The sequence below is a fragment of the Amaranthus tricolor genome, chromosome 1, assembly GCF_026212465.1.
Source record: "Amaranthus tricolor cultivar Red isolate AtriRed21 chromosome 1, ASM2621246v1, whole genome shotgun sequence".
Lineage (NCBI taxonomy): Eukaryota > Viridiplantae > Streptophyta > Magnoliopsida > Caryophyllales > Amaranthaceae > Amaranthus > Amaranthus tricolor.
This window is the reverse complement of record NC_080047.1, coordinates 41,451,928-41,475,421: the sequence shown is the minus strand read 5'-3', so window position 1 is coordinate 41,475,421 and position 23,494 is coordinate 41,451,928. Positions and strand designations below refer to the sequence as shown.

Here is a 23,494-nt window from a genome sequence, read left to right as displayed (position 1 = left end):
TGTCTCATACCCATCAACACGATCTACTACATCCTCATTGACATCGACCACATTATTGACATCCTCAACAACACTTTTCTCTTTGTACACTCCCTCCTCATCATGCCAAACCCAAACATGATATTGAGGTCTATACCCACGTCGAAGTATATGTTCCGTAAGGATACGAACACTATCTACCTTTGATACATTGCCACAAGTGACACATGGGCAATAAAAACCAACTCCCCCGTCCTAACTTGATGTTCAACCGCAATACTAAAAAATTCTAATACGCCATCAATAAATTCTGACGATTCAATACTTCTACACATCCTAGAACGATCTTTTGTCATCCTAATTAGTGTGATTAATTAATTCAAAACAAAATTAATAACAACTTACGTGTGTGTGTGTATATATATATATATATATATATATGTATATATATATATATATATATGTATATATATATATATATATATATATATATATATATATATATGTATATATATATATATATGTATATATATATATATGTATATATATATATATGTATATATATATATATGTATGTATATATATATATATATATATATATATATATATATGTATATATATATATATATATATATGTATATATATATATATATGTATATATATATATATATGTATATATATATATATATGTATATATATATATATATATATATATATATGTATATATATATATATATATATATATATATATATATATATATATATATATATATATATATATATATATATATATATATATATATATATATATGTAATGCCCCGAATTTTATATATATATATATATATATGTAATGCCCCGAATTTTCTCTATGGCATAATTTCCATTTTACTCATCTGTCTAGTTACTTTTCTTTAAGTCTAGTCTTTAATTTAAAATAATTTATTATGATATTATTTGTGGCTTATTATAACTATCTCTTTTATGCTTTATAATGTGATTTAAAAGGTGCGTAAGTTATTATTATTATTATTATTATTATTATTATTATTATTATTATTATTGTTGTTGTTGTTGTTGTTGTTGTTGTTGTTGTCGTCGTGTTAATATATTATTTTTATTAAATTTATGTACTACTATTATATGTCCTAGGTTATTTATTTTTGGACTAACTTGTGGTAACAAGTTTTAAATTTGGAGGACTAAACCTAATTTTTTTAGTACATTATTATCATGATAGGCTTGTAAAAATAGTGTTTAATTAGGTTAATTAATTTTAATTCGTGCTTAATTAATTGGTTATTCTAGAATGGAATGAATGCATGAACATCCTTCAAATCTTTTCATTTTCTTTTCCTCAAGTTGATTGAACTTCCTAATGCTCATAAATTTTAGCCATTATGAGAAGTCTTTTGGGATGGTTTTTCCCCTCCTATAAATACTAGCCTATTGTTATGGAAATTTTCATTCATTTATAAACTAGATCATAAACTTTTTTTCTCTCATTCTTTTCTCTCAAAAGAAAAAGAAGAGAATACTTGCTTTATTTTTCTTCAAGCGCCAAAATATTATCATGTTTTTGGGCTACTTTGAAGACTTATTTTGAATTATTCAAGCTTACTTCAAGAAATTTACTTTGCAAATTATTTGGGAGATTTTCTTGGAGTTTTTCTTTAATCTTCTAAAGATTATTACTTTCCTCCATTATCCAGGTAACTAGATTTTTCTTCACTTAGTTTCTTAATTAAACATAGAAGTCTTGTTTAGAATTAATTAAAATTTAAATTCATTAATTCAGTTTTATATTGTAAATTTTGCTTAAATTATTTTCGTGCATATATTATTGTTATTTTAATCTTCTATGATGTGTTATAACATAGATTTAATTTAGGATTGGTTAAAATTTAATTTTCGTGATTTGAATTATTTTATTTTAAATTATTATGAAAATCTGGAAAATCTACACTTTTTATTAATAGTAATTTGGCTGTAATTTATTGATTTTAATTTATTTCCACATTATTTTAACACTAAAATATGTTACAATCAGTAGGTAATAGTGTAAATCATCATTTTGATGAATTTGGGTTTAATTTTACAAAATTATTATTTAATGATGGCTTAAACTAGTTAATTTGAATTTTGTGAATTAATTAAGGTTAAGAGGAATTAAAATTTGATTTAATTTATTAACTTATTATTTTTGGTCATGTACCTAATTGCTTGGTTATGTGTTAATTTCATGTACTACTTATTTATTTAATTAGATAGTTTATGACCATTTGTTGTTAAAGTCATGTAAATAGAGAACTTGACTTTAGCATTGACTTCGACCTTGACCATTGACTTTTGTTGACTTTTATAATGGCTATGTGATTTTATTTTGATGGTTTATAAAACTGTTTTGTTGCTTGTCGACAAGTTTATACTTAAGAATAAAATAACATTGTCTGTAGTATATTCTTGCCAAGAGTTGTAGTAAGGTGTATTCTTGATTAAGTTCGAATTATCCTTATTCCAAACTCAGACATTACAACTTAAACTGTATGATTTTGATCTTGATTGGTTTTGAACTACTCCATAGGAGTTTTGGTATTTTGGAAATGGTCATTGTGGCCTTTAGGTTCTTAAGGGTAAATCCATAGTGGTTCCTTATGAACATTTGATTTGGTTTTGGAATTTGACTTTTGGGTTCTTAATGGTAAACCCATAGTGGTTCCTTATGAACATTGGTTTTGTTGTTATTTGGAAATCGTTGGGTAATTCCATAGTGGTTCCTTCGATTGGACAGCACATCTATAGTAGATTGGTTTTAGATTTAGTTGTCGTTCTCGTTATGCTGGATCTTCGGAAAACGAGAGAGATTGGCTCTTCTTAGACAGGGTTATATCATTGTGGTTGACTCGAGGTTCGCCCTGACTTTATCTAGGCTTTGTGGGCCGCGAATTTGTTCACTGCGTCTGTTCCAAGTACGACTTGAAAATATTATTAACTTGATTTTGTTAAATTGTCTTTGAAAAGTTATCCTTGGTTTTAATTGATTTTGTTATCCTACTTTGGTATTAATTGAATTGATCAACATTATTTGACTCTATCGGTTTGGCTTGTATGGTTGGATCGTTGCTAATTGATTTGAATTTTAATTAAGTCTCGCATTAGTCCTTTGTTTAAATTTGAACCTTGGTGTTAAGGACTGTCTAGTTACTGGCCACTAAGTGGTAATTTGCTGTTTAGGTGTTGCATGTGATGATTAATTTCACTCGGAGCATCTGGGGAATAAGACTGAGAGAGTGTAGGGTTACGTAGAACATTAAGTTGAAGTTTAGATGTTTTATCTTTTTATTTATGGGAGTGGTTTACTCTCTGGATTATTATGTAATGACTTTCGATTTAGTTTATTCGAAGTTATAAAATAGTGACCCAACTTAGTGTATTGTTTCCGCCAATACATCCTATATTAAGACGGGTCATTACATATATATATATATATATATATATATATATATATATATATATATATATATATATATATATATATATATATATATATATATATATATATATATATACATACTTAACCCTAGTTAACCCAAATTTACCCTAGCTATTAAATCTTCTTATTATTTAAATTATTCAAATTATGTATATTTTAATTAATTAACAAACTACATACAAATAAGTAAACTATTGTGATTATTCATACATAATTAACAACTTAAATATAACAACTTGAAAAGAATGTAAAACTTAAAAATTAAACAACTTAAACAACTTAAAGAATAATCAACAAATTAATTATAACATCAACCCATAAAAATATCAAAAACAAAACTTCATAGTTGAATAGAAATTTACCTTAGTATTTAGATATGATAATGGTGTGCTCTACAATTGGGTTTAGTAACCTACAATGAAAAACAAAAAAAAAATTAGTATAATTTGAAGAACTAAGCCCTAAAATACTATAAAAACTTGAAGAACTAAAGGTTGAAGAAACAAAAGAGAGAAATTTTACCGTCAAAGAACTTAAATGTTGAAGAACTAATGCAAGAACTTGAAAAAACGAAAAATGCCTCAGTCGTGCGTGGGTTAAATTTCGTGGGTAAGAAAAAAAAATATAGCTTGAAGAAGAAGATGAGGGATTATGAACAAATTTTGTGGATTTGAAGAAAATTGAAGCTTAGCTTGAAGAAGAAGAAGAAGGTGATCAATGAAACAGTCGTGCGTAGTACAGTAGGTTTGAAGAGGGTTTATGAATGAGAACAGAAGGTTTTGTAAAAGGAACGTTAAAAGGCGCGTTTTAAAAACAGTTATTTGCTGCGGGTATATTAGAACCGCAGTATAAAATAAGTTAAATGCTGCGGGCCTCAATTAAACCGCAGTATATAGTCCAGTTTCAATTTTTAAAATAACTTATGTGCTGCGGGCTTAGGGTAAACTGTAGCATTTGTTGTATTTTTTTTTCAATTTATTCTTTTTTCAATTTATTGCTGCGTATAAAGAAAACCGCAGCAAATGACTCGAAGCATATAGGTTTTTTTCCATTAGTGTACTCATATTGAGATTGTAAATTGCAAACAAGCCAAGAACCACAGATGAATGAATTAAATTAGAGTACTCTAAAAAGATGAATGCAATATAAGTTGAAAAACTACAAGCATGAATATATGAAACTAAAAGCAATTAATCAAAGATAACTAGGTGATATGAATTGAAAACGATATAAGCAAAAGATAGAATTTACTCTTTTGGGTTCAATCTAAGGGATGATTTGTTGATGATTCTAAGTAATAGCTTCCAAAAGCTTCAATAATAATACATCAATGGATGAAGAATCCAAATTGCAAAATTTTACAATAGAGGATTGAAATTAAGATTGTAATTGAAAATTAAAAGTTCTTAATTGGATTGAAAGAGAAATTATGCGAAACACTAATTTCTAATTGAAATGAAAGCTAAGCTATGAAGAAAATATAAGAGTTACTCAAAATGAAGGATGAAATCTGAGATGCCCAGCTCTATCTTCCTCTTCTCTATTTATAGCCTTCAAAACAAGTGGGGGTGGTGGTTTCATGATTGCTCCACCATCCCTAGGTTGTAGGAGGGAGGTGCCACCCCTAATTGATAGGATAGGGTGGCTAAGCAGTCCTGGCAGCAGCAGTAAAAAGGAGTAAATATGATTGGACCTCGAATGATATTTAAAAAGACTGTAAAAGCTGCTGCCACCCATCTCGCTCGACCAGTCGAGCCACCATCAGGTACAATATCAGAAACTTCAAAAATTGGTCAAAATGTGAAAATCAACTCCGCTCGACTCGAGCCATATCGCTCCACCTGGTCGAGCGGATGTCCTGTACCCCTGAAATGCATCCTGCTAATGATTAGAAGCTACTGGAAGTTTGACTCCATCTGGCTTGACCCGAGCCACCTCACTCGACCGGTCAAGCGACCTTCAAGAATGTGATACTTAGCTTTTGATCTCAAGTACATGCTTTTGGATTGCTCGAGTTATCTTAGCTCGAGCTAATTTTGGTCGAGTGGGCTTCTTTTGGCTTGTTCTTGTGGCTTGGCTCATGATGTTTCACTTCTTTGAGCCCTCGGCTTTTAGGTGAGCAATGTATGCAACAAAAAGGGCTAGTTTGTGCTCAATTTTGATGATTAGATCCTAAAATGAAATAAAACACAAAAGCAACAAAACAAGCGTAGAATCTAATAAAACAATGCAATAACATATAGTTTTCTCACGCTAAACGAGCCACTTATAGGAATAAAATTAAAGATAAAATGTAGCTAACAACTAAATTTTTTTTAATTATTTTAAATTACTTACAACATTATTATTTTTGGTAAAAAGTAACTATATAAATATTTATTTTGATCCTATTTTTTCCTACTGTATGTATATCTCATTTGCCTTTTTTCCCTCAAATTCATATTTGTTGGGGTTAAATGACCATTATTACTCAAAAATTACATATTTCTTAATTTATGTGCAAAATTCCTCTGTAGCAAGTAGCAACTAAAATAGAATAGAGAGAAGAGGTCAACATTTACTTTATCTTATAACCATCTTTGACTTTAGTCAATTTCAATATGAATTTAAAATTATGTAAAAATCAATTTTAACACACATTTCAAATTTAGACTGATCCGAAAGCGACCAAATTACCTAAATGAACTACTTTGGTGTAATAGATTTGTTATTTTTCTTATTTTCTATCTTCTTTATTGAGTTTAACAAGGAGTAAATTAAAAAAATTAAATGAGCTATATATGACCAAAACAAATATTAAACCTATGGTTGAAATGAGGAAACATAATTTGACTTACATGTTCAATATGAAAATGTAACACATACATTGATTTGAACTAAAATGAAAATTGACTAATACTTGTATAATAGATTAAATTATAAAGTATATGTAATATATAAAGCTATTGTATTAGTGCGTAAATTTAAAGATTTACTACTTAAAATTGAATATTCTATTGAATTAAATTAAACAAGAGTACATTTTTTACATAAATAATCCGAACTTTTACATATATGTACATTTGTATATAAAGCTTTTTTTTCTTTTTATTGTTTGAAGTACATTTAATTGACTATATGTACATTTCTCATATAGTCAATTAAATCCCTAAACTGAATGAGGGATAAGGTATTTGCAAAGAGAAAGATGAGTGACATCAATACTGAATAAGAGAAGGTACCTACAAATAACAGCACAAGCTAAAATAGGGCTAAGCTATTTGAGTAAATTTAATCGGTTGCAGATAAACATTAAGTAAATATATCAAAAGGCTAACTAGGACAAAAAAAGTAAGTGAAAGGAAACAATCCAAAGTCTAAGACACAGATTTAGCGCCTCCAACTACTCTTATCACTCGTCAGCTCCTCAAAGAGGTGCAACTACGCAAATTGATCTTTATTTGCTCCTCCCGCGTTCGTTTGGGGCTACCTCGACTTCTCTTACCCTTCACGATGAGGCTTTATTTCTACCATCCACACGAGTGCATTAATAATCTTTTTCTTCACATGTCTAAATCACTTCAACCTGTTTTACGCATCTTTGTCAATAGTGGGAAACCCCTAACCTCTCTCTCAACTCACAATTCCTAATTATGTACATTCTTATGCGCACATGCATCCACCTCAGCATTCGCATCTGTTCTATGTCTATCGTTTGTTCAAATGACTTCTTAACGGCCTAGTATTTCATCCCATACAACAATGTCGATTTAATTGTTGCAATTCAATAAAGAATAAGGAGTCAATCCTAAAGAAAGTGTTAGAAATAATTTTATCTTGATTCTGCTAGATAACAACATAAACTAAAGAGGTTAAAGATTAAAATATTGTGTCGAATCAAAATTAAGAATAGCAATAATAAAATGAGAAAACGAGTATTTCGACTAGTAGTTTTTTATTTAAGTGCAAATCAAGATAGTAGGATTGATAAACTGAATAAAATATATTAATGGAAATTTTGATAAAGATCAAACCAGATGTACGGAAACCTCAACACAATCACTCAGTGGATAAGCAATAAGGATTCCTTCTTGATTACATAATTCAGGTAGTTTCAAGAAAGCATTATGAATGTATAAGAATATCATAACTTCTATAAGCAAGAGTTTTGAGAAAATGACTTTCAACTTCTCAAAATGAATGGGGTGATGATTGGTCTATTTCTATCTAACATTGCTTTTGATACATGGATAGTGGACACATCCCCTGCTCATGCCTGCAATAATTAAATATCCAAACAAGTACATATTCACTATTATATATATTTGGTGGGCTACTCTTCCTAATACCACTTGTAGGATGGAATGTTATTGGGTCTGTGTGCAGTCAACTCTCTTCTAATGTAGGTCTTATTGTGTACAGGCCCAATAACAAATACATCATGATATCAGAGCCGACAATTTTCAGTTAATTGAAAACAAAAAATTTCAGTCTTCCAAAAAAATAATGTGCGGGTTCGATAAGAATGACATTCCTGCTAAATTAAACAATGGGTTCATACGTGAAGGGGAGTGTTGGAAAAATAACCTACATGTGATCACACATCGAAGAATTAAAGAGATGTTGACTATCATATATACTTGATAGGCTAATCCTCCTAATACCAATCAGTTTAATGATGAAACCTAAAGTTTGTGTGCATCCAATTCTCCTTTTATGCCGGTCTAATGTGTACGAGCCCAATAGGACAATGTAGTTTTGACCTGATATTATGACGAATGCCATAGAACAATGTAGCCTTGAACACATATTAGCCCATCAGCCATCACCAAGGAGTCCTATAGCAGTATCTGTTTACTTAATAAGAAAATTATTATGATGAATGTAAGGAACATGGTTCATATAAACCGAAATCATTTTTCAAGATTCAGTCATTTGCTGTCATAATCTAGTTACCAGTAATCCCCACACGAGCATTTACCGTCCTCAAACCTGTGGAATCGGTTATAATCTCTAAGAATAATAGTTCGTCCAGTGCACTTCGACATAAACTTGATAGCATTATGACAATCACCGCATACACGCAAGTTTTTCATAACCCGAATAGGCCTATGAGGTGGGAAGCTGATTAAAGCAAAGGCAATCGCTAATCGCTCGCTGTGAAACCAAAGTGTTTGTTTCTTAGCCTCATCATCAACTTGTTGCAACACATAACTAGTATCGGCAACATAGCCAGATTTCTCGAGTTCACCCCTTAATTCCTCGAGTTTCTGGTATATCTCCTTGGATCTCGGATGACATCTGTCTCCAGACGTAAATTTGTGAACCATGTTTCCTTCCTCAATCCAGCTTAAACCCGAAACCTTCTTTACTCCTTTATCTCTCAACATCATCCTAACTTTTGCTGCATCTTTGAGTCTCCCGGCTGCAGCATAAGTATTGGATAGTAGCATATATAGGCCAGAACTCACACTCCCTAATTCGAAAACCTTGTCTGCAGCATATGCTGCTAATTCAGTGTTTTTATGCGCTCGGCAGCCAGTCAAAAGAGCGGTCCAGACTGACTCAGTTGGTTCGGTTGGCATCTCCATAATGACTGAAAGGGCCTCTTGCAACTTTCCAGCACGACCTAACAGATCTACTAACGTAGCATAATGCTGATCTCCTGGTTGAATGCCATACTTTTTCATTAGATCGAAATAAAACCGACCCTCTTTAACCAATCCAACGTGACTACAGGCATAAAGCAAAGACAAGAAGGTGATGAAGTTGGGTTTTGTTCCTTCACCTTCCATACTCCGAAACAAATCCAGCAACTTGGAAGTATTCCCATGCTGAGCACAAGCAATCAACATAGAATTCCACATTCCAACATTTTTTATCTTAACCTCATCGAATACAAGATATGTGTTTTCTATGATCCCGCACTTTGAATACAACGAGACCAAACCACTCCCAACAAAACCGGACGAATTGCAACTCTTTTTTAAACACAAGCCATGAATTTGCCTCCCGAGTTCCAAAAGAGTCGAATTACCACATACATGAAGTACACTTGAGAAGGTAAAATCATTAACATCTACACCCTGCTGCAAACTGCACTTAAACAACCTAAGGGCCTCTTCATTTTCACCCAACTGAGCATACCCAAATATCATCCCAGTCCAAGACACAACATTTCTATACGGCATTTTATCGAACACCTTCCGTGCATCCCAAATTGTACCACATTTAGCATACATATTAATCATTGAGCTAGCAACAAACAAATCTATCTCATACCCAGTTTTTATCACAACACCGTGAATCAACCTACCCACATCAACCCTCCCCAAAATCCCACAGGACTTCAAAACACATGGGTATGTATGATCATTGGGACGAAATCTGGTTTCGTGCATTCGACAAAACAACTCAAGAGCATCGCGAGGGAGCTCATTCTGGGTAAAAGCAGCAATGACTGAGTTCCAGGTAATGGAAATTTTAAGTGGGGTTTCCTCAAATATTTGGCGGGAAAAATTAGGAAGTTGGGTTTTTGAATAGAAGTTGATTAAATGATGGGCAACAAGAGGGATGGATTGAAACCCTAATTTGAGAATATGGGCATGGATTTGGAGGCCTTTAAAGAGTGCCCCAATACGGGATTGAGCGAGAAGAAGGTCGCAGAGATGTCGGTAGTGTTGCTCAAAACTGAATTGAGTGGAGGAATTTGATGGGTATTTTAGTAGAATTGGTTGAAAAATCATTGATTAAAAAAATTTAGAGTTCAATCCTAACCTATTATTCCTGGTTCTTACGATCGTATCTTCACTTGATTTGAGTCCAACCAATGTCGGATATTAGTTTTTTTTTACCAGTTCAATATATCTGGTGTTGCTGTAAACATGAATAAAAGGGAAGTCAATCAGTCATGAATTAAAGGGTGAAAGTTGAAATATATATAGGTTTCATGTCAGCTTAAAGTTAAACTTTTTTTAAGTATTTTTTTTAATTATAGGGAAGAAAAGAGTTAGATAAGAATCAAATACATGACATTTCATGAAAATGTGATATTTGCTTTCAATTGAGACAAGATTCAGATTTCAGGCATATTTTTTTAGGAAAAGTTACCATAAATAATATAACTTTTTGGTTATTTCGCTACAATAATATCAATTTTTGATTAATCATGAAAAATACCAACTTTGGAGGTGTTTCCCTAAAATATACCTATCATATTAAAAATCAAACTATCATATAACAAAAAAATTGGTAAATTAGTTAATAAGCTAAAGTTGGTATTATTCTAGGAAAAACCCTCTAAGTTGGTATTATTCATAGTTAATCAATAGTTAGTATTATTATAGGAAAATTAACAAAAGATTGTATTACTTACGATAAATTTTCTTTTTTTTTATTTTGAAAAATGTTTTATATATAATTTAATTTAAACTTTTTTAGTAGACTATTAACTCGTTTCTTCAATTTTTTTTAACCTTTTTTAAGTTTCTTGCAAGCAATAATAATTTTGCTAGGGCTAAATAAGGTTTGTCAATTACTACATCCTTGTACAAATCATTCATAATGCTTAAAATGGGGTCAATGTCAGAATTCTATCTTATCTCAATTAAAACATGTATCACTTTTTCAGAAATAAGTTGGGTTGAAATTTCGCTAGCTCCTCTCCTTCTCATAGTCCACCCTATAACCCAAAAAAGAGTTTAGGCACCCAACCCTCTTAGCCCAACAGCACTAACATAACTGCACAATTTAGTGAATGGAGTAAGTTTGGGCAACCACTCCTCTTTGTTCATCATTCTAGCTGCATCATCACCTAAACTTTCTATCTACTAACAAAAACCAAACCCATTAAAATCTCTTCTATATAATCCTCCATACATACTGCCTTCTACCTCATCAACCACTCTTCACAACCATCTATTCCTCAACATCAACATAGTTGCCTATTCCTGTTACAGTCTATTCGTTCTCGAACGAACAGAAGAAGATGTCGCTGCACGAATCCACAACCATTACCATCCAAGAACCCAAGTCTGAGACAAGAGCAAAAGTTGGGACTAAGAATGTCAAATTCCTGGGAGCGTCAGGTGGTGGAGGTGGTGGTGGTGGTTTGAAAAGAGGACTCGCAATATTCGACTTTATTCTTAGGCTGGCTGCTTTAGCTGCTGCCTTAGGTGCCACTATTGCCATGGGCACAAGTGATCAAACATTGAATTTCTTCACTCAGTTTTTTCAGTTTCGTGCTCGATTCGATGATCTCCCTGCTTTCTCGTAAGTGCTTCATTTAAACTTAGAGTATATAACATATTCTGAGGCTTCAACCATCAGCTGAAGCTTTTGGTTCAGTTAATTCCTTAACATGGTATCAGAAGTCAGTGTGATAAAATACTCAACCACTCCTCGATCAAAGTGGAATATTTAGTGCTAGGTATGAGGTGGGTTTGTACCTGCCTCCAGACTTTTAGAGTATATAACATATGTTAGGGTCTTAACCATCAACTTAAGTTTTTGGTTAAGCTCAGCTTACAAACTATGATCATATACTCAAAGTACGTGTTACCTGAATACGGAGTACCATACACTCCTTCTATTCCTGTGAGAAAGCACTGTACGAATCAAAGATGTAAGAGTTTTACAAGTCATACGGGGCAAGATTAGAGAGATGACAGAGAGAGTATCTAATAAAGTCCATGTTTATTGTAGGTTTTTTGTGGCTGCAAATGCAGTGGCAAGTGGATACTTAGTCCTGTCCTTGCCATTCTCCATAGTTAGCATTGTTAGACCACAGATTGGTGGTGTCAGGTTGCTACTCATCATCTTGGACACGGTACTATTTCGGTCCCTTCTAAATTTCATTCACTTCCGGTGACCTTATTTGGTAAATGGTTTTTCACAAGCTGACTAGTTAAGCTTTGATATTTGGATTGTTTATTGGTTTAATAAAAGTTAACTTTTAACTTAAAATAAAAAATTGTTCTATGAAATGTTTTTCATTTTTTCTTTTGTATGACACCACTTTAAAAAAAAAGTTGTTTTAAATAAAAATTTGACTTTTTTATAAACTTCATTAGGTGTGTATGTAAGTCAAACGCTCATTATATGTGGGTTTGTGGGCCCGAACTTTACATGAATACATCAACATAAATAAATCCATGAAGCAATTATATGACGAATTGTCACGGACTAATACTAATATCATTTAAAATGTGAACATTGCAGGTAGTAGTAGCATTGGTATCAGCCGGGGCAGGGGCAGCAGCAGCCATAGTGTACTTGGCACATCAGGGCAACACTAAGATAAACTGGGTAGCTATTTGCCAGCAGTTTGGCAGTTTCTGCGAGCGTGTCAGTGGCGCTGTGGTTGCATCCTTCATTGCTGTTTTTCTCTTCATTCTTCTTGTTGTCATTTCTGCTGTATGTCTTAGGAGAAACTAATCAATGTTTTCTCTCCTTTGGATTTTCAGCTTCTTGTGTAAACTCAACTGTATTTAGCATCATTTTTTTTTCTTTCTTTTTTTTTTAAACTTGATTTGGTAATTTGTTGAAACTCTCACACATATGTAATCATTGTATGAAGCTTAATTAAATTGGGTATTTACATGAACACAATGCATGTATTTTCTAAATTTGTGCCATGCTTAGTTTAATATTCAGTTGAGTGTACATCTAAATTCTTACATTTAAAAAATTATAAAATATTAATAAATATATAAGAAATTCAACTCCAAATTAATATTAAGACCCTTTTAATTATACCATATTTAAAGAATGATTGATCCTAAGAACGAGGGCATGAATATGATTCATAAATTTCCTTGATTTCATTTGTATAATTTGTTTTATTAGGGAAATAAGTATAAACATTAATAATCATATAATTCTACATTGGAATTTTAACCATCAACACAAAATATATTTCATACTATATCAATTTTATGATTTTTTTTTTGCATTTACGCTATATATATAATGAAATAATAATAATCTTTTTAAACATTTTACGGAATTCAACCTTAAATTTTCGACATCCAAATTACAATCAATAAAGCAAATGAAAATTTATTAGTTAGCCGTAGTAATATTTAGGTAGGACGGGAGGAGATGTCACCCTCTAACTTATATATACATATTAATACCTTATAAATTTTAACTAAAAGTGATTAGCATAGTTAATGGTATACTCAAAAGAGGTTATAAGTTTAAACCTTTCTCTTTAATTAATTTTTATCTAAACTTTATATTATAATTTTTCAACCCTATTTTGGCTAAAGTTTTGTCATCGGTCACAACAAAAGTTTAGAAGTTTTCAAAAAGTTAAGCAAATTATTACAAAATTCATGCTTTTATATATTTGATTAAATCCTTTCTATATAATGTATTTAATAACACTAATTTATAATAAATGATGAAATAGAATATATTTAAATGAATTTTAGTGAAAACAACAGAAAAGCTAAAATGAGCATATTAAGCACAAAAGTCACATCTAAGAGATATATTAAAAAACACCTAACAAAATATAACAATTACATATATTAAATGTTTAGTCAATTCATAGAACAAACAATATTTTGACTTGTCTAAAATATAGTGGGAGAGCGCGTTTTAGAAATGTTGATTGTTTCATAATATCACTATTGACACATATTAAATAGTTAATTGCAGATTCAGAAAATAAGATCTTTAAAATTAATTATGATAATCAAACGATAAAAAAAATTAAAAATTAAAAATTAAAAATTAAAAAATAAAAATTAATAATTAAAAATTAAAGGGGTCATAACATTTTTACTTAAGATAAATGTTGAAGAATTGTACTCATTTGACTATTTCATCACATAACATCCATTCTTTAGTTTGGACTAGCTTAACAAATAGTAATGAATAATATCTCAAATTGAATTAACTTTATTATAAATAAGTTTCAAAAAATTATAAATTAAATTCATGAAAATATGACTTTGTCGATTAATTTATATTTTATAGTAAGGTTTTTTATGTTAGCTAAACTGAATGTGGTTTATTTTTACTCGTCATCAAATTGATTTTTATGCATTAAAAATTATTTTATTTTCAATTAATTTTTATTGCAATGAATTTATATGATTTTAGTTTAATGAGTTTTGTTCTTTATTTATAATTTTACTTATTATAATTTTATTTCAATAAATTATTTTTTTTACAACAGTATTTTACTCATACTTATCATACATTATACTAAAAAGACTGAAAATTCACAATGTTACAACTAAAGAAAGTTTGCCAAATAGAACTCATATTTCATCATATTTCTACCATGGAAGTATGTTTGACTTGCATTTATTATAGTTAAATTGAATAAATTAGAAAATATAATATGTTGCATAAATATATTATTGATAATTTCTAGAACTAAAGAATTAATTTATGCATATAATGTCAAAATGGAGTATTTTTCTATTGCATAATATATATAGCTTTATTTTTTTATATCATATGTTTACATATATCAATGCTAAAAAAATTGTGCATTATAGAATTTCGACGTTAGTTTTTCACTAATTTTATTGCATATTATAGCATTAAAAAATGAATCAAATGGGCATAAATAGTGTTGTCCACTTTAAAGTAGGGTTAGACAAAAACCAGTTCTGAATCTAGTGCACAGGGATGAAATCTGATTCCTTTAGATATATATGTACACAAATTGTTATATGAGACGGTCTTATCGAGAAATAAGTCTCATATATGAATTAAATAGTCTATTTTATACATATTAAGAGAATATAGACTCCTTGTTTAAAATCGTTTCACCGTAAGGCATTTCTGACTAACCTCTTCCTCATTGTTGTTTGATATAGCTTTCTACAAAGAGGTCTTTCAATCTATTGTAGTTTTGAGATAAAATTGAATTTGATGTTGTTGATGGAAATTGCAATTTTAGTGTCTGCTGCATTTCACATTAATTTTTTCCAACAAATCAACTAGATTTCAAAATCATAACCCCAAACTCTCATGGATGAGAGATCAAATCCAATATATGGGTAGAATTAACCCAATGAACGCGTAAAACAACCCTTCTATAGGAAGAGAACAAATATTTATTTTAATCATATTCAAAAAGCTTAAAATGGAGAAATTATAAACTTACCATCAATTAAAAGGTTAATAATGACACAAATCAAATATAGGGATTAGAATTTTTTAGAGTGAGGAGATAAAAAGGGAGAGAGGCGGCTTCATATATAATGTAATCGGTCATCCAAATATATTCTTTGGAAAAACTCTATAAGAGGCTAATCAATATATGGGTTCATTGTAGAAATCAGGTGAAATGTGTAATTTATTTGGGTAATTTTTTCTTCGGATATTTCATGATATACCACTGAGTTTCTTCGAAATTCACCATATACCACACGAAATTTTCTAATTCACCATATACCATTGAGTTTACGTCAGTTAGCACAGGATACCATTAATGACAACTGCCGTCAGTGTGCCGTTTGTGGTAAATTACCAGTATGCCCTTACGCATTCAACTGGTGCCATTGTTAGGCTTGACTTCCTCAAACACAGCGTATTTGTTCAAAAAAACTGATCCTCCATCTTTCTTCTTCTCCATTCAAGAAACTTTGTATTCGTCTACATTGATCTAAAACCCTTAAAATCCATCAAAAATCCTTAAAATCCTTAAAATCGATTTGTGTAAAGTGAATTGCAAGTTTGTGAAGTGATTTAGAACCCAAACACAGGTGGTCGTGACTGAATTTCGCACAAAGTTCGCTAATTCGGTGGATTAAGCATACGCAAGGTACCTATCCTTATCCATTTGCATTTCGAGTTCTGATTTTGTATTTTTTTTTGCAAAATTGAGTTAGGGTTAGGGTTAAGTGTGATAAGTTGCATGCGAATTTGAATTATGCTAAAGTGATGTTTTTTTGTTTTTTATGCAATTTATAATTTGGATTGTGATGTAATGTTTTGTTGGTAAATGTTGCTGTTAGGATGAGTTCATTGTGGTTGTTAGTTCGTGCTCCAGGGGGTACTTTTGATGTGAAGGTGGATGACACTGATAAGACCAATTTGATGGAGTTAATTGAGTATATGTTTGAGGATTCAGTGAAACAGAATGTATATCTCCCTAAATACTTCACCCTGTTTGTCACTAAACCTAGAACAAATCGTAAGTTAGAGTTAGTTGATGATGGGGCAATGTTAAAAATGTGGGAGTGGAATGAAGGGAATAGTGAAATTGAAGTGTTTATGAAGAGACAGAAACACCATCCCTTGTGTTTCAGTCTGCAGAAGCTAGTTGGGCAAAAACTTTGAAGAACAAGGCTGAAAATATTAGGCAAATGGAGGAACAGAACAGAAGGATGGCAGAGGAAGCAGAAGCTGAGGAGCAGCTTTTGACCCAGCAGGCATATACTGTGGCTGTAGAGGTCCCTGTTTTGAATGTTGATGATGATGGGATTGAATATGTAAGAGTGTTTGCTACCCCAGCAGCAGATGAGGTTTTCCCAGGAGATTCACAACCTCAATCCTCACAACCTCAACCCTCACAACCTCAATCCCCACAGCCTCAACCCTCACAACCTCAACCCTCACAACGTCAACCATCTCAACCAAGTAACTCTCCAAGAAGGAAAAAGCTTACTCCAAAGAAGAAGAGAATACCCCCTGCACAGTCAACCCAACAACAGCTTACCCAAGCAACCCAGCCCAAAGAACAAATCAGGCTTAAACCCAAAGAGTGGAGGGTGCCTAGAAGCACTGCTGTTAAGTTTGGCCTTGATGTTGGCAAGAAAACTGCAGCAGGGAGACATATCAACACTAGGGGCAAGAAAACCCAAAGAGAGGTTGAAGAAATTGATGTTGAGTCTGATGCCTGGCCTTCTGATGATAGTGAAGATGGTGATTATGAAGCTTCTGATGTTGAGGCTGATTCTGATATGGAGTTGGACAGTGAAGATGAGTACATTGTGAGAGAAGAAGATGATCGTGATAATATACATGAGAAGACCTTTGAGGATTACTTAGATGGGTCTCATGTGTTAGACAAAATGTACAAAAATGGTAAAATCTGGTCTCCATTACCATTTGGATCCATTGTGCTTGAGGAGTGGTTGATATTTGAAACCAAAGCCCAGTTTCTAGATGTATTCAGAGATTACTGCATACAAGAGGGCTTCTCTGTTTCAGTTGACCATGTTGACAGTAAGAGGTACATAGCAAGGTGTTTGATGAGGGATTGCACTTGGAGGATTCATGCTTCAGTATTAAGGGACAAAGTCAGTTGGGCTATAAAGAAGCTAGAAGGAGAGCACGCAACTTGTGGGAGGCTGGAAGAGAATCCTATGGTCTCTTCAGCATGGCTTTGCAGACATTTGATACAAGACTTAGAGGTAAACCTAGATTTCCCAGTTGATTCATTGCAGAGGCTGTGCATGGAAAGGTACAAGATCCATGTGAAGTTGAGATTGTTATACAAAGTGAAGAGTTTAGCGAAGGAGCAATTACATGGTGGGTTTGCTGAGTTCTATCTAGCTCTTCCAAAGTATGCTGAAATGATAAAGTCCACAAATCCTGGGTCTTATGCTCTGGTTACATGGACTGACAGTTTGCAATTTAAGGCATGTTTCATATCTTTTGCAGCTCAAGTGAAAGGATTCTTAGGTGGTTGTAGACCTATCATAGGAATAGATGGTGCACATTTAAGTGGGTATTACAAAGGGGTTATGCTCACTGCAGTTGCAATAGATGGGAATAATGAGATCTTTGTGTTAGCCTATGGGATTGTTGACACAGAGAGCATAGATTCCTGGACCTATTTTTCAGAAACTTGAGGTGCTTGTTTGCTCAGTATAAATCTCAGAAGGATGACTGGACTTTTATCAGTGACAGGATGAGGGTAAGTTTCTTATTTGTCTTTGATTTGAGATTATGTTGCTGTTTATTAACTTAGTTTTGTTTTTTAGGGGGTTGAATCAGCATTGTTTGAGGTGTTCCCAAGAGCTACAAGGGGAATATGCTGCCAGCATTTGTACTCAAATTGGAAGGCTGCAGGATGGAGTGGGGCAGCATTTCATAAGATGTTTTGGATTGCGGCAAATGCCTACAATGAGTATGTTTTTGAAAAAGCTATGTCCAAGATAAAAGATTTTGATGCAGCAGCATATGACTATCTCAAAAATGTAGAAGAGCAGTGGAGTGTGCACATGTTTGACAGGACAGAGGAGAAGAGCTGTTCATGAGGCAAAAAAAAGAAAGAGGCATAAGAATAACAAATGCAGCCTATGCAAAGAACTAGGCCACAATGCAGTGACATGCAAGGCAAAAAAGGCATCATCAAAGAAGACAACACATGCAGCTTCCTCTTCACAGCAAGGCAACACTAGGGGGAAGAGAAAGGCTGCTACTTAGCATTGTTTAGTGTCATTTTTTTGGTGAACATTGTTTATTGTCAAGTTGTATCTGAACAACATGTTAACTACTTGGTTTGTATGACACTTCTTTTGTTTATCATAATTCCAATGGGTATATTTTAAAAAAATATGGTATTTGATGAAAATAAAAAAAGTAAATGGTATATGGTGAATTATTAATTTACCACAAACGGCACACTGACGGCAGTTGTCATTAATGGTATCCTGTGCTAACAGACGTAAACTCAATGGTATATGGTGAATTAGAAAATTTCGTGTGGTATATGGTGAATTTCGAAGAAACTCAGTGGTATATCATGAAATATCCGTTTTTTCTTTATAATATTTGTTGTTAAAGGCATAAAAATAATATATGAGCCTATTCCCTCCTATTTATAGAGAATGAGATATTTTTTTATTGGATCAATTTACTGAAAATGTCTCATTTTTATTTTTATCATTCTTTTTTACTCTTTTACCCATACTACAACAACACAATAACACATAAATATCAATGTTCTTTATGGAAAAAGAGAGTTTTCCACTCACTTTTAAGTGGTCTCCCACCCCTTTTTGGTTTTGGTGCAAAATCCAAATGTCTCATACTCTATGAATAGGAAGAAGTATTATTTTAGGAAATTAATTTTTAAAATCAAAATTGTATTTCAAATTTTTTTTAAAAATAACACAAACTAAAAATAATCGGAAATTTTGAAATATTATTATGTAGTGTTTGAAAACAAGTATTTTATTTTAAATTATAGATTTCAATTATAAATCATAAATGAAGAATTTGAAAATGACAAAGTTTGAATAGTCATTTCTCAAATTTTCAACTTTAATTACTTTAAAAATAATGGTGAAATTTGATTTAAATTCAAATTTAAAAATTTTGGATTTACCAAATAATAAATTTGAACCAATTACAAATTTTGAAATAAAATAATAATTCCCAAACATGGCATTATGAAAAATCATAAACAAAATTTTTTAAATTTTAACTCATTGGATTGACATAAGCAAAATTAAATACCCAATCCTTAAAGTTCGCCACCCCTTTTCATTTTTTCGCCACCCCCCCTCTAAAATTACGTATTTACCCCTGTAGTTAAAAAATTACAAAAATGCCACTTTTTACAAATTTCTTATTTATAATAATAATAATAATAATAATAATAATAATAATAATAATAATAAAAACAATAATAAAATTAAATAATAATAATAAATAAAATTAATAATAATAATAACATTAATAATAATAATAATAATAATAATAATAATAATAATAATAATAAAAATAATAATAATAATAATAATAAAAACAACAATAATAAAATTAAATAATAATAATTATTATTCAAAAAAAAAAAAAAAGTTGAGTCGCACAAAATTGGGCGACTGAACCTAGGTCGAGTCGCCCAGATCTGGGCGACTGAACCTAGGTCGAGTCGCCCAAAATTGGGCGACTCAATTTTTTTTTTTTTTTTTTTTTTTCTTTTTGGAAAATAATAATAATAATAATAATAATATTAATACAAATAATAATAATTTATAGATTAATGTGGTCTATTAGCTCAGTTGGTTAGAGCGTTGTGTTATTAACGTGAAGGTCTCAGGTTCGAGACCTGCACAAGCCATTATTTAATAATTATTGATTTTAATCTATAAATTATTATTATTTGTATTAATATTATTATTATTATTATTATTATTATTATTATTTTCCAAAAAGAAAAAAAAAAAAAAAAAAAAAAAAAAATTGAGTCGCCCAATTTTGGGCGACTCGACCTAGGTTCAGTCGCCCAGATCTGGGCGACTCGACCTAGGTTCAGTCGCCCAATTTTGTGCGACTCAACTTTTTTTTTTTTTTTTTTTGAATAATAATAATTATTATTTAATTTTATTATTGTTGTTATTATTATTATTATTATTATTATTATTATTATTATAAATAAAAAATTTGAAATGAGTGGCAAAATTGTAATTTTTTAAAAATTAGGGGCAAATTCGTAATTTCATTTGGAGGGGTGGCGAAAAAATAAAAAGGGCGGCGAAGTTTAGCAACACCCATTAAATAACCCAATCTAAAAATAGTCCGACAAAAAACAATTAAATCCAAAATCCGACCCGTCAACCACTTTAACAGGTCTACGGACGGCAGGAGGAGCTTCAATTGATCGCTATAAAAGCGCACAATTGGCATTTAAAAGCTCAAGAAGAAAAAAAAAAAAAAAAGTGATAGACAATATCAAACCCAAAAAAATTCCATTAAGGCTAAAATTACTTCCTCCAAATTTTCAGAGCCATCTATTTCCAATATCATTCATCAATCATCAATTAATCTTACAAAAATTCTCCTAACTGGAAGAATCATCTACAGAAGAAAACGAAAGCGAAGACGAAGATTTCGATACTTTCATGGTTACAATTTCCAATCCCTAAAAAAAACGAAAAAAAGGGATTACAGTTTTTGATTGAAGAAGAAAAAGAGGTGAAAATTTTTAATAAAATTTAAAATTAAAAATGTTGCAAATGTTCTTGGCAGTTGCGTTTTCAGCGGTGCCATTAACGCTATACATTCCACCGATGCGTAGTTTGACTCTGTTCGTTGATACAATCGAAGATGCAATTCATCAAACCGGGAGTTACGGAATCCGAGCATATCCTCGAATCCGTAGAGCTTTTCAACGGCTTTTTAACCTTGTTTTACAGCGTCTTCGGATTTAGATCTTATTCTAATGAATGCATTCACAAGAATTAATTGTATATACTTCCTTTTTTTTCTCTATTTTTATTGATTTTTATGATTTAGGTTTCCGAAATTGCCCAATTTTGGGGATTTGTTTGGATCGTGGGATATTGTTATGGTAAAATTCAAATTGGATTGGATTTTGGTGGAAAGAGTGGTAGAGATGGATGATGATGATGGTAATGGTAATGACGATAAGGGTATTGAATACTCTCTTGTACAACCATTATTCTTTGTAGATTCTCCTCCTCTTTTCTTATTTTCTTTTTCTTATCCTTTACTAATGAAATGACAATGAAACTGACTTGCATTTTGATATCCTTTTCGTTTCAGTATTAGACTATACCAATTGTTTCCCTAGTCTATTATTGTTGTGTGGTTTGATTGAATTGCTTGATTAAGAGTTTTCTTGTATTTTTCCTGTAGAGATTTTATTTAGAATGTCTACGGATAACCATTTTAATTTAATTTGTCGTTACTAGCTTGTTTCAATATTTTTCATGCTATATCCTCAAATATTCTTGGTGTAATTTGTATTTATGTGTTGTATATTCAACCAATTCACATCAAGTTCATAAAAAATCTAGTTATTTAATACTTCTTCCATTTTATTATACTTGGTATATTTTACTTTTTACATAATTCAATACTTAATTTTAATTATTTATATCTTAAACTACACTTAGCTAAAAATTATAAAAATTTAATATCATAAAAGTATGCTATTAGACGATTCAAACAAATTACACTTTACTATGTTTATTCTTACACATAAGCCTTTATATATAAAATAAACTTAAAATATAAATAATACTCCTATATCTTATGTAGCGAGTATTTTAGAACAGATAAAGTATTTAAGTTTGATTATCCTAAAGATGCACCATTAACCAAAAGGTGCGTTCTTTGATGAGTTGATCATCGATAGAGAAACGTGCACAAACATATATAGCATTCTAAATATTTGTTTTTGAATTACAACTTTGAACCATTCCTCATCCCGCACCCTACATCATTCAGTTGCTTAACCAAAGTGAATGCCTACAGGCTACAGGCTAAGTGACGCAATTAGTTCTTCTCCATTTCATCATTGGTTAAGTTTCTTTTAAGAAGTTTGGTGTGATGTCTTATCCATAGACCAGTCATGTTTTATTAGAAAGACCATTATTGTTTGATCGTAAACTAATGCATGATGGTTATCGCAACACTTATTTCTCCTTAAAAGACTACAAACACATAATTCTCACTCCCACTACATCCTCACCCATACCCTCGCAAAAATTTAAAGCGAAAATCCCATCATCTAAAATATCTAAATAATTTAAACTTGATCCTCAAGTTGACATTAGCCTCACCAATTTAGATGATAAAGAAACTATTTAAAAAAATATACCTCAACCTTTGTTTACTCAAATCACACACATGCATTTACTCATAAGTCATTGCAAGAAGGAAAAAGCGTTAATAATGATCATAAATTTGTTGAAGGCACTTGGGAAAACTCTTCATACTTTGAGCCTTTGTCTTGTTTTGTTATTTTAGATTGAAAAATTAAACTAAAAAAGTAGAAAGTGTCTTCGCTAATGAAGTTGTGTCTCACTTGTAATCATAGAGTCCTTTGTATTAACCTTATGGTGTGCTTGTATCAATGTTAACAACAATTATCATAATAGTTTCAAAGGATATAGGAGTAATTTAGAAAAATGTCATTATAGTTAAAATAGCAATTTAAGTAGTATTTAGTGATACAAGTAGCTTTTATCAGAATGTTACAACTTAAAGCACCACAAAATCAAATGAAATGGTTTATGATTTTCTTTACATGTTTCTTAATAAAATATTTATACCGACAATTATTATAACAGGTACTTTTGCCTAATAGGCTAATT

General features: G+C 31.2%; 2 protein-coding genes across 2 annotated transcripts; one reads left to right on the top strand and one right to left on the bottom strand.

Moving 5' to 3' along the window:
- Positions 1-7,916: 7,916 nt before the first annotated feature.
- On the bottom strand, positions 7,917-10,340 carry LOC130826457 (putative pentatricopeptide repeat-containing protein At5g52630). The gene has a single exon (XM_057692047.1). The coding sequence runs from the start codon at positions 10,193-10,195 to the stop codon at positions 8,402-8,404; it is 1,794 nt and encodes a 597-aa protein (XP_057548030.1). The 5' UTR covers positions 10,196-10,340; the 3' UTR covers positions 7,917-8,401.
- A 1,013-nt stretch (positions 10,341-11,353) lies between these two features.
- On the top strand, positions 11,354-13,033 carry LOC130823143 (casparian strip membrane protein 3-like). Its single transcript, XM_057687769.1, has 3 exons — positions 11,354-11,720; positions 12,153-12,276; positions 12,669-13,033. Exons 1-3 carry the CDS (start codon positions 11,437-11,439, stop codon positions 12,882-12,884), a joined length of 624 nt encoding a protein of 207 aa, XP_057543752.1. The 5' UTR covers positions 11,354-11,436; the 3' UTR covers positions 12,885-13,033.
- The last annotated feature ends 10,461 nt before the right edge of the window (positions 13,034-23,494 follow it).

Bases quoted from the DNA above. Each gene is read 5' to 3' on its own strand.
- LOC130826457 (XM_057692047.1), bottom strand. From the start codon at position 10,195: ATGATTTTTCAACCAATTCTACTAAAATACCCATCAAATTCCTCCACT.
- LOC130823143 (XM_057687769.1), top strand. From the start codon at position 11,437: ATGTCGCTGCACGAATCCACAACCATTACCATCCAAGAACCCAAGTCT. The intron at 11,721-12,152 runs GTAAGTGCTTCA...TGTTTATTGTAG, and splicing joins GATGATCTCCCTGCTTTCTC to GTTTTTTGTGGCTGCAAATG. The intron at 12,277-12,668 runs GTACTATTTCGG...TGAACATTGCAG, and splicing joins TACTCATCATCTTGGACACG to GTAGTAGTAGCATTGGTATC.